The following is a 12,361-nucleotide window of genomic DNA, read 5'->3' on the forward strand; positions in this document are numbered from 1 at the left end:
TAATCCCAGCACTTGGGAAGCAGAGGCAGTCAGATCTCTGACCTGCAAGCCAGCCTGGTCTACAAAGTGAGTTTTAGGACAGCCAGGGCTACATAGACAAATCCTATCTTGAAAACCCAAAAAGGGGAGGGGGATTTCCTGTTTTTCTATTTGTTTTCTTTTGTGATACAGGGTCTCTCTACATAGCACTAGTGGTCCTAGAACTCACTATGTAGATCAGGCTAGCCTGGAACTCAGAGATCCACCTTCCTCTGCTTTCCAAGTGCTGGGATTAAGGGTATATACTACTATGCCCAGCCTAAAACTTTATAAGAAAATTTAGGACAATACTCTCTTAGATATGATATCAAAAGCACAAGCAACAAAATATATTAAAATGGACTCTATTAAAATAAAAGCTGTGCATCAGAAGATACTATCAAGAAAGTAAAGATGACAAGCAGAATGACAAAACATTTGTCAACCAGGTCTCAGAAGAAATCTGAATCTAGGTAATGAACTGTTACAATTCAATAATAAAAACCAAATAACCCATTTAAAAATGGGCAAAGGATCTGAACAGACACTTTGCCTAAGACTACAAATGGTTCATAATCATATGGAAAAAAATGCTGTGCATCATAGCAACTATCCAAAACCTGCAAGTCAAAAGGGCAATTAGATACAACTTCACTCCCATTAAATGGTCATCTTTTTTGTTTTTTGTTTTCTTTTTGACTCTTTGAAACAAGAGTTTCTCAGTGTAACCCAGGCTGTCCTGGAGCTCACACTATAGACTAGGTTGACCTGGAACTCATAAAGATCTGCCTACATCTGCCTTCCAAATGCTGGAATTAAAAAACCCATGTGATACCACCATCTGGCTCAAATGGTTATTATTTAAATGAAAATTCTTGTTGGCAAGGATAAAGAAAATTGGAACTTTCATACACTGCATATAGGCACACACAAAACAATCTGCTGATCCCCCAAAAAGCTAACTATAAAATTACCATAACATCAAGCAATTGCACTCCTGAGAACATACTGAAAGAAGAACTGAAAGCTGGTATTTAAGATGAAACTAGGGTGCTGAAGAGAGGGCTCACTAGTTGAGAACACTGGCTGCTCTTCCAGAAGATCCGGGTACAAGTTCCAGCATCCACATGGCAGCTGTCTGTAACTCCATTTCCAGGGTACGTGACACCCTCATACAGATAGACATGTAGGCAAAATACCAATAAACAAAAAAAATGGCTGGACAGTGGTGGCGTACACCCTTAATCCCAGCACTTGGGAGACAGAAGCAGGTGGATCTTTGTGAGTTCAAGGCCAGCCTGGTCTATATCTCAAGTTCCAGGATAGACAAAGTCACACAGAAACGCTGTGTACAAAAAAATAATAATAAAAAAGATCAAGCTAGTATATGAATGGTCATAACTAAATAGAATACCCACTAATGGATAAAATGTGTTAATAAATATACAATGAAAATTACTCAACCAAAAAAAATAAGGAATGAAATACTGGCACAGATAAACTTATATTCAAAGTGAAAAAAGACACACCTCACAGTCTACCAATTACACAGGTTAATTTACAAGATATACATGTAGACAGGGAGAGCAAAGTGTAATCATTGCCAAAGCCTTGGGAAATTTGAGGGAAAGTGATATATTAAAGGGGGAAAAATAGTTTTAGGATAATGAAATAAGTTTTTATGTTGTTGTTGTTTTGGTTTTTTTTATTATTTCAAGCCCTAACTGTTCTGAAACTCACTCTTGAAATGAGTTTTTATGTTGTTGTTGTTTTGGTTTTTTTTTATTATTTCAAGCCCTAACTGTTCTGAAACTCACTCTATAGACCACCTCCCAAATACTGGGATTAAAGGCATGCACCACCATCACCCAGCAATGAAAATGTTCTTGTTATAGATAACTATTATGGTTTGCACAATGCAGTTAATGGATTAAATATCATGAATTTTAATGTATTTTACCATAATTTTAAACAGAAAAAGTCCGTTTCCTGTAAGCACTTTGTTTTGTTTACTTGAAGTGCCAGGAGTCAGACCCCGGTATTCATACATGCTATTCGAGGTACTCACACATGCTACTCGAGTATTGTACCACTAAGCTACATCCCTACCCCAGTACTATTATTATTTATACTGATAACTCAAATAACATTCTGCTATAATGAGTTATTAAGATATTAGAAAAACTGGAGCTAGGTTATAGCTCAGTGGTCGAGACTTACCTAGCACATTAAATGTGCCCTGGGTTGGATCCCAAGCCTAGCAAAAGTATGTATATGAAAATAATCACACACACACTCACAGCTTTTACAGTAAGAGTAGAGAACAGTTATGTTCTCCATACACATCTCAGTACTTCTTCTAACTGCTAGACCTTCGTGTTGTTATTGTCTTGTGATGGTATGATTGTGGATTGAGAAATTAAAAACTACTTTGGATACTTTGCATGGACTAATGAGAACTAAACAGTAAAGTATTGCTAATGGCACAAGAAAAACCACACAGTGCTTACCTACACCAGACAGCTTCACTCTTCTCTGTCCACATCAAATAACAGTGAAAAAATTATTCACAGGTTAGAAATAGATGAAGCCCACGTATAAGCTTATTTTTGGGAAAATAATGTTTTAATCAGATAAGAATATACTGACTGTAGAGCCAAGAGGCGGTGGCACACACCTTTAATCCCAGCACTCGGGAGGCAGAGGCAGGCGGATCTCTGTGAGTTCGAGGCCGGGCTGGACCAACAGCCTCCAAAACAATACAGAGAAACCCTGTCTCGTAAAACCAAAACAGAAAAAAGAAAAAGAAAATACTGATTTTATAAAAGTCATCAAGATGTAGAAATTATGCCCCTCTTTTGGTTTTGTTTTGTTTTGTTTTTCGAGACAGGGTTTCTGTGTGGCTTTGGAGTCTGTCCTGGAAATCGCTCTTGTAGACCAGGCTGGTTTCGAACTCACAAAGACCTGCCTGCCCCTGCCTCTGCCTCTGCCTCCCGAGTGCTGAGATTAAAGGCGTGCGCCAACACCACCTGGCGAAATTATGCCTTTTGATGCTACCCTTCGTAACAAAACTGCTTATAGAATCATAACTATATTGGATTCCCCCAATAAAGGCAGGAGAAATGGCTCAGTGGGTATTATCACCTACTAACAAGCCTGGTGACTGACATTAACCCTGAGGACGGAGATGGTAAGAGAGAAACTATTCCTGCAAGTTGTCATATAACCTCCACACACAAACTGTGGCACCCTCACACTCTCACACTCACAGACACACACAAAATAAATAAAATGTAATACAATTTTATAGTTTTCAGTAAAAGCTCAACAACGAGTAACTTAGTTATAAAACCACCTGTTCAAACAAGATCAAAACTTACCTTACCTACCACCTTTGAAAACTGCTGTAAAGTAGACCTCATAACTTCATCATCACCTCCCAAAGGAAAACGCTAAAAACTAAGAAATAAAGATGAGATAAATGGTCAATGCTGCATTTTTTTTGACTTTTCAAGACAGGGTTTCTCTGTGTAGCTTTGTAGACCAGGCTGACCTCGAACTCACAGAGATCTGCCTGCCTCTGCCTTCCAAGTGCTGATATTAAAGGCATGCACCACCACCACCCGGCTCAATGTTGTATTTTTTTATGAATAACACAATTTGTGCTTTCAAGTAATTTTAGAAACTTGAAAAACTTTGAACATATTCCAAAATGTTTGTAATAATCTTCCTAATTAATAAACAGTTTTAAAATGTTTGTTACGTAATCAACCAACAGGATATATACTGGAATGTACTCAATAATAGGATTTCAAAGATTTGGCTTTAGCTTAGGCTCCTCCAACAACTAACAATATAACCTTGACCAAAGTCAGTTTTTTGTTAGTAAAAAGGAGAAAGCTGGAAAAGCAGACATCCTTAGTTCTAACATTAAGTCAGTAACAATAAGGACTTAGTGAAATTTCAATAGCATATTTGGTAAACTCAGTAAGTCCTAAGAAGCCATGCATGGTGGTGAATGCCTGGAATCCCAGCACTCAGAAGGCCAAAGCAGGAAGACCATGAGTTTAGAACAGCATGAACTATATGGTGAAACCCTTGCTCTAAAACACAAAAACAAAAGATTCTGAATGGAAACGTTTTCTGTACAGACACTATGTGCATTAAATCATGCTTTAAAACCTTGACATATGTACCTGTTTGTCCTATTCTTTTAAAAGTTTCGAAGTCAGATATGTTGCTGCACTTAATTCATTCTAAGGAAAAAGATCCGGATTCAAATTAGTACAAGATAACAGTTAAGAAAAAACGCCAACTGATGACATCTAAGCCCCCTTTACTTATTATCACTTTATACCATATACATATTTTTAACTTCTCAGCAACGAGAAAGGAACTATCATTAAAAGTGTTTCAAAACAAATGCAAACCAGAAGAGAGGCACTGTCAAAAAATTCAGCATTGTTACAGGCATGTACTTTTCTCTTTTTTTCCTTTTTAAAGACATAGACTCATGTAGCTCAGGCTAGCCTCAAACTTGCTTTGTAGCTATGGATGACCTTGAACTTCTGATCCTCTTGCCTCTGCCTCTCAAGTGCTGAGATTACAGAACATGCACTACCAAATCCACCTTCAGGTATATGCTTTTTACCTAGTTTTTTTGTTATTGTTTTGAGGGTTTTGATAATTAAAACTAAATATTAAATTTATTTAAAACCAGAAGTTAACTGTACATAATGTCAGCAACATTTGTAGTTATGAGAATGCCTGATTATTCTCCAATCTAAAGAATATAAGCGTTCAATAATGTAACAATATGCTTAACATGGGACACAACAAGGCAGCAAAGTCAGGTGAACGGCATTTTGGTTAATTCAGGTGTTTTCAGCTGTGATATAATACTTTACTTATTAACTGAACATCTGTGGTCAAAAAGGAAGCCATGTAAAACCTATCATGAGCTGGGGGAGACACAACTATCATAGCAGTAGATAGAGACAAGGAAAAAATTAATATACTTAACTAATCCCAAATAAAGTACATCAAAAGAATGCAAACTGCTGTTAAAGCTTATAAATTATACAAACACAGCCTCCTCAAGTTTTATGTTTCTTCTAAAAGAAAAATTAGTCATAGAGTTCTACTATGGCGACTTTCAAAGCCTTTACTACCAAAAAACAGAGGGGACTCCTTAAAGTTAAAAGCATGATTAAGGAAAATATGACACTATGGGGTCTTCAGTCAATCCACTACCATTGAACTCCAGTAAGAAAGTTCGCACTACCAGGAAATGTGACGGACCCTACAACACTGTCACTTGTTTAGTACTACAAGTCTGACTGAAATATAAGTTCTGCAATATAATATACTTGGTGTGTGTCTCAGGGTTTCTATTGCTGTGAAGAGAAGTCATGACCACAGCAACTCTTATAAAGGAAAATACTTAACTGGGGCTGGTTTACAGTTTCAGAGTTCAGTCCATCACCATCAATTTGGGAAACATGGCAGAATGCAAGCAGACAGCTGCTGGAGAAGGAGCTGAGAGATCTACATCTTTATCTACAGGCAGCAGAAGTGCATGCCACAGTAGGCCAGGAATGGAGGCACCATTCCTATCCAAACCACCACAGTATTCATTCATCATTTCAGCAGATATTACTCCGGGCCTAAGAGCGAATGAGGTATGTAGCAGTAAGTCAATGGACACTACGTCTGTCCTCATGTGCTGAGAGACTCTCTTTTAGGCAGTATTGTTGACCTTTTAATTCTTTACCTGTGCATCATCAATCTGATGCATAGCTTGATACAATTGGTTCGTGTAATTGCAAATGGCGGTAGCATCTTCAAATAAAACCAGGAGAGACCTTGTCTGTGAAAGAAATCATAAGTTTATATAAATCAGACAGTGAAACACTTTTTCTCAAAGCAGTAAAATACTAGAACTCTACTAATTCTGGCTCTTAATCTCTCTATACTCTTTCGATAATAATACAGATGTCAAAGGATTTTTTAAATTCTGTTCCATGTCATTAAAGTACCAGCATAAAAGCTGGGCATGGTAGTGCACACATTTATTTCCAGCACTTGGAAGACAGAGGAGGAACCTATCTCTGAGTTCAAGGCCAGCCTGGTCCTCAGAGAGAGTTCTAAGACACCAGTCCCACACAGAAACCCTACCCCAAAAGAAAAACAAAAAGGAGCATTGGCAAGAAGAACGAAGACGTGCTTTTGCAAATCAAAACTCCTGTTATTCAACCTAAAAATAGGAAGCAATGCATGGTGGCCATACTTAAAAAAGAATGAAGGAAGAAAGGAAAGAAAAGAAGTACGTAATGGACAATTAAGGCTTAAAATCCAAAGGATGACACTACCGCAACCCAACACACACATATAGTTTATTCATTTTAAGAGAGGGTCAAGCTGGCCTCAAACTCATGGCAGTCATTCTGCTTCAGCATCTGATATACTGAGACTATAGATGTGAGCCACCACACCTGGGCAGACTTCATATTTTTATTCACTAACTTCCGTATTCAAAGGAAGAACTTAGGCAATTGGTGTAGGATGTGGCACAAGACCTCTGTGACATAGGAAGTCCACAGTCTCAGTATTGTACTTTGCCAAAGCTTTCACCCTGCTTCACCCTCGTAGCTGAGACTACACACATGCACTACAACTGGCCAGATACGGCAGACTCTTCTTCACTCTAGTGGTCCACTGCCTGTCTCTCGGGGCTGCTTTACAACATTAAATAAGATAGCTAAGCATAGTGGTGTATGCCATTCATTCCAGCACTCAGGAGAAAGAGGCACGTGGGTCTCTGAGATCTAGACCACCCTGGTCTACTGAATGAGTTCCAAGACAGTCAAGACTACACAGAGAGGTCCTGTCTCTTCCTTTTTTTAATTTCATTTTTATTTTATGTGCATTGGTGCTTTTCCCTGCATGTATGTCTGTATGAAGGTATTAAATCCCCTGAAATTGCAGTTACAGACAGTTGTGAGATGCCATGTGGGTGCTGGTAATTGAACCTGGGTCCTCTGGAAGAACAGCTAGTGTTCTTAACAGCTGAGCCATCTCTCCAGCCCTTAGAAACTGTCTCAAAAAACCAAAATAATTAACAGGATTCAACACTCACTTGCCTTTAATCCCAGCACTGGGAGGTAGAGGTAGGGTGGATACCTGTGAATTCAAGGCCAGCCTGATCTATGAGTTCGAAAGCCAAAATGACAAACCCTGTCTCCAAAAAAAAAATTCACTGTGATTCTTATTTTCAAAACACAGATAAGACATGTACTAGTAGAGGGTTAAATTTCTCTTTCTCCAGTATATAACTTTAAACATCCTTATGTTAAATAAATTAGAATTGAACTTTGCAAGCTTTACTGTAAATCAAATCTCAAAAAAAAAAAAAAAAGAAAAAAAAGAGCCAGAGGCCAGGTGAATAGTGTCGAATGCTTTTAATCCCAGCACTCCAGAGTCAGAGGCAGGTAGATTTCTGAGTCCCAGGCAGCCTGGTCTACAAAGAAAGTTCCAGTACACCTAAGGCTGTTACACAGAGAAACCCTGTCTTGAAAAAACAAAAGCCCAAATAGAGCTGAATTCAAGCTCCAACAATAAAAAACTAATCTTTTTATTCTTTTTGGTTTTCCAAGGAAGGGTTTCTCTGTGGCTTTGGAGGCTGTCCTGGAACAAGCTCTTGTAGACCAGGCTGGTCTCGAACTCCAAGATATCTGTCTGCATCTGTACTGGCCTGCTCTTGGGGTTCTGACAGGACATGCACTTAGCTGCAGCAACTCAGAGCACCACCTGTGCATATTCACTACATTCCCTTTTAAAAGGGAGGAGCCCACCTCCCAACTTTCTCTCTCCTCTTCTGCCACTCCTGTCCCCAGAAGCCGGGTCTCCCCTGTCCCCTTCCCATTCACTTCCCCCGATAGAAAAACCCCTCCACATCTGTCAAATGCATTCAAAAGCATTCAGCTCAGCCCTATTTACAAAAGCAGAACTTTGGAAAAACTCTAAAAGGACAACGATGGGAGCTGGACGTGGTTCACCTGCTATAGTTACAACTATTTTGAAAGCTGAGGCAGAGGGGACTCTCAGGCTAGCAACACAAGAGTTTTCTCTCAAAACAAAACAAAAACTTGTAAAAGACACGAGTAAGATGTCATCTAGCTAGGAAGAAGAAGGGAAAACAATAGAGGTAAAGGGCAAATAAAAATAAAATGTCATAATAAATTCCATTGTTATGTTATTAGTATATGCTAATGAAAACATTAAGATGTTTGTGAAATCACTTAAGCAAATATGCAGGCTTGAATTTTTAAATTCGGATTACTGTGAAGATATTTTAGCTATACAGCACCATTGAGAACCCTGTGAGGACATGCTAGCTATAAAGCACCCAGGTAAAAAAGCTGGGTATGGTGGCAGGTGTGTGTAATCCTAGTGCTGGGAAGGCGTCGACAAGCAGATCCTTAGTTAGGGCTTCAGCCCAGCTAGCCTAGCCTACATGATCCCATGAGACCCTTGTCTCTAGGGGAGACCCTGTCTCAAAAAAACAAGTTAGGTAGAGGCTGAGGAGGAAGGACGCCTGGCCTTGTCCTCTAGCCTCTGCATGCCCACAAACACAAGAGCAGCTGCTGTGTCACATATAATCATAATAGGGCTGGGAAGATGGCTCAGTAGATATAGCCTTACCTTGCAAGCTTGAGGACCAGAGTCCAGATTCCCCAGAACCCATGTAAAACTGGGCATGTGCAGGTCACATGTACTCTCAACACTTACAAGACAGAGACAGGATACCTGGGGCAAGCTGGCTTGCTAGACTACCCGAATTAACAAACCCAGGGTTCAGAGAAAGACCCTGGATTATAAGCAATCAAGGAAGATGCACCAATCTGTGGCCTCTGTTCTCATGAGCACACATACACACACGTGCAAACACATACAACACATACACCCACACAAAATAAAAGAGAAGCGAATTGAGGATTTATCTTAGTGGTATAGCATTGGTCCAGCAAGTGCAACGTCCTGGATCTCGCTTCCAGTCCCCCCCCAAAACCATTTTAAATTAACAAAGAGGGGCTGAAGAGATGGCTCAGTGGTTAACACACGGACTGCTCTTCTAGACAAACCAGGTTCAATTTCCAGCACCCACACGGTGGCTCACAAACACCAGTAACCCCAGTTCCAGGAGACCCAACACTCTCTGCTGACCATTGTGGGTCAAGTGTGCAAGTGGCACACACACACACACACACACACACACACACACGCAGCCAGAACACACATAAAAACAACTTTTACATTAACACAATAACAGCCACTGAAAGACTTGTGGTCCAACCTTGCAACCACCAGTTAGAGACAGGAGGAATCCATTTTGAGGCCAGGCTGGGCTACAGAATGAGTCTGACTCAAGGTGTAAACTAATTACATGGAAATTTCAAGATGACCACTGTATCGAAAGTCACAGATAGGGCACTGTACAAACCATTCTCTTGATAGACTTTATGGGCTATAAAAAGTACACTGGGTAAAAGAAGTTCAGACAGTGTATTGAGTCTTTAAGAAAGTAAAGATAAAATTATGCTGACCAATACAACCTCAAAATTGTCGCAAATCATTTGAAATAAATATACCATAAAACTTTACACTGGAAAGTCACTAAGCAAGACTTAAAGCAGCTGTGAGATAACCTGAAACGTGGGTGTCTTTCTCATACTGCCTGATAAAGGGGATATTACGTCTGAGCAACTTGCCTATGAAGATAGCTTTCAGAATGAGAAAACAATTCTACAATCAGAGCCCAGTTTCAACCTGCAAATCAAAACTGGCACAAAATCCAAGGCAAAAGTGTCATCGAGGAAAGTAAGCTCTAGCGCTGTTTTTTTGGAGGGAGGGCGCACCACAGTATAAATGTATATAATATGTATTTTTCAGCAAGCCTCATTTAAGAAATCCACCAGCAACATTGTTCTACATTCCTTACTATATATAAAAAGCTGGCATAAGGATGAAGTTGAAGCGAGTTACAGGCCCTAACACCTTTTAAAACACAACAGATTTCACTCACTACTGAAAAGGAAATCTAAGGTTTATTTTCCCAGACTGTCTCCAGCTAGAGCAACCCACACTAACATCATCCCCAAGGCACATAACAGGGCTTTTATTTTTGACGACTTTATTCGGGTCAAGCCGGCAACCAAAGGCTTGGCAGAGCAGGCAGGCGCCTTGCGCCGCCCCCCGGGGCACGGCTCAAGTGAGAGCCCCGCGCGGACAACGACACCCCAGGGGAGCAAGGTGCACACTGCCGCGTCCGCCGGCGTCGCACTCGGAGGCCCCTTCCTTCCGGGCGCGCCAGGCCGCCACGGAAAACGCGGCGCCCGGGACTGATCTCGCGACAGCATAGCATCGCGATAACAGCAGCACCTCCCGTGGAAGGCGAAGGAGAGCCGGCGCGGATTTCAAGCGCCAGGCCCCACCGGAGACAGCGAAGGCCGCTCCGGCACCTTATCTGCCGACTGTCTTCCAGGGTCTCTTCAACCGGCAGCTTGTGGATCCCCGGCACCGTGGCGAAGGTTGGGCGGCGGCAGGACTCTCGGCGGCCGCGCATCACAGCTCACTGCCCGCCAGGCCTGCAGCAGCTCACCCGGCCCCGTCCTCTCGCTGGCGCCGCTGCCCCAGCCAGGCGCTCAGAGGCGGCCGCGCGGGAAACCCCGCCCTCTGGGCCCGTCGGTCCCGCCCCCACCTCGCCCTCCGCCTCGCCCATTGGTTCGCTGCGACGCCCGTCAATGATGGGACACACCTAGGAGATTCCTTAACAAAGGACTGCTCGCTTGCTCTCCCACTAGTGACCTCCCATGCGGTGTCGCCGCTGTCTCAGTCACTCAGGCGTGTGCACTGCGGTTAACCTGAGCCTGGGGGGGGAATACCGCTCCCGGGGTCTTGAGGCCATTTGATGTAGGCACCGTATTTCGTCAGGGACTTTGGAAAGATCCCTCCCTCTGACCCCTTTCCAAGCCTGCGCAAAGTTTTCAGTCTTAACTCCTGCAAAGTGATGCTAGCTCACAAATCTCAGACACCCCAAATTGTTCTGTCGGAGGGGCCTGAGCGAGAGGGGGAGCTGAGGGTTTTGTTGGACGGTGAGAAGGCTCATTGGCTGGATCAAAAGTAGCGGAGGGATCATCTTGTTCAGACTTCCTAGCCAAAAGGAGTTGAGTGGGAGAGCACGAGGCATAGAGAGAAGGCTTGGAACATAGCAGAGAGAAAGCCTGGACATAGAAAATCTCCTTCCACTTCTCCAATCGCTCACTGTAGTTCTAAAGGTCCCGAATAATATTGGGATCGAGGGTGCCATTACGTGGCCATGTGGACTGATTATCGAAGGGATATTTAGACAAAATTTGATTGTAAGCAAATAAGTTTAGGACCCTTCAGTTCAAGTGTCAGGTGTAGAGACTGGAGGTTTTCTAGGAGGCATCCCAAGGGGGAACCGGAGGGTACAGATGACACAGTTCCCATGGATGAGAAGGAAAAGGTCACTGCAGCCTGTAGTCAAGGGCGTCCCCAGGACTCAGGGAGGACAACCGAAAGAGGACCAAGCCATTCAGAGGGTCTTCACCCAACTCAACGGGGGTCAGGCTTAGCCCAGCTAAGCCAGAAGAGACTCGGCGCCTGGTATCAGGGCTTTTCTAGAAGCCAGAAGGCATAGACGGAAACCGAGCTCTAAGAGGGATCTGATCCACAGGAAAGGGTCAGGAATGGAGTCGCAGAAGCCACAAGGGCCTAGAGGAGCTGTGGGATGACAGCCAGCTCCAAGGGAGGGCATCAGGAAGGGACTCAATGACACCGTTGGCCCTAAGGAAACTGCAGGATTGCAATTTCAAGGGTGGTAGGATGGCGTCAGGTTAGGAGGGTCAGCTGTAGCCTTAAGGGCCTTGGCTGGGGTACCTCCACCTCTACAAAGACCCCTGACTTAGGGAGCTGAAACACCACCTGAAGGGGAGACTTACCCAATCGTTGATGGTGGATGGAGTGTCGAGCGATTGGTGAGTTGGAAGGCGAGTCTGCTGCAGGCCAACTGGAGATGAGAGATAGGGTCCCAGTGCGGCTCAGTCCACCAAGGGGAGCACAGGCACCAGAAGAGCCTATTCCCGGTTTCAGCACAAAATGTAAGCGTTTCAGGATGGGTCCGGATGGGATGGAACAGGAGTGGATCAGGTATTCTAGAACTCGGGAGTCACAGAATACTGAGTGTTACACAGCTCAGGTGAAAAGGTATCCTGGAGCTCGGGAGTCACAGAATACTGAGTGTTACACATCTCAGGTGGAA

At 42.8% G+C, this 12,361-nt stretch overlaps 1 protein-coding gene across 1 annotated transcript in view; it reads right to left on the bottom strand.

Moving 5' to 3' along the window:
- LOC106022749 (DCC-interacting protein 13-alpha) overlaps positions 1 to 12,361 on the bottom strand; it is a 62,159-nt gene that overhangs the window by 16,281 nt on the left and 33,517 nt on the right. The window contains 4 exon segments of the mRNA XM_040743759.1: positions 3,399 to 3,470; positions 4,215 to 4,274; positions 5,792 to 5,887; positions 12,042 to 12,139. Of these exon segments, the coding sequence (XP_040599693.1) occupies positions 3,399 to 3,470; positions 4,215 to 4,274; positions 5,792 to 5,887; positions 12,042 to 12,139 (326 nt within the window).

This window comes from Mesocricetus auratus, unplaced genomic scaffold (genome assembly GCF_017639785.1).
Source record: "Mesocricetus auratus isolate SY011 unplaced genomic scaffold, BCM_Maur_2.0 Super-Scaffold_100003, whole genome shotgun sequence".
NCBI lineage: Eukaryota > Metazoa > Chordata > Mammalia > Rodentia > Cricetidae > Mesocricetus > Mesocricetus auratus.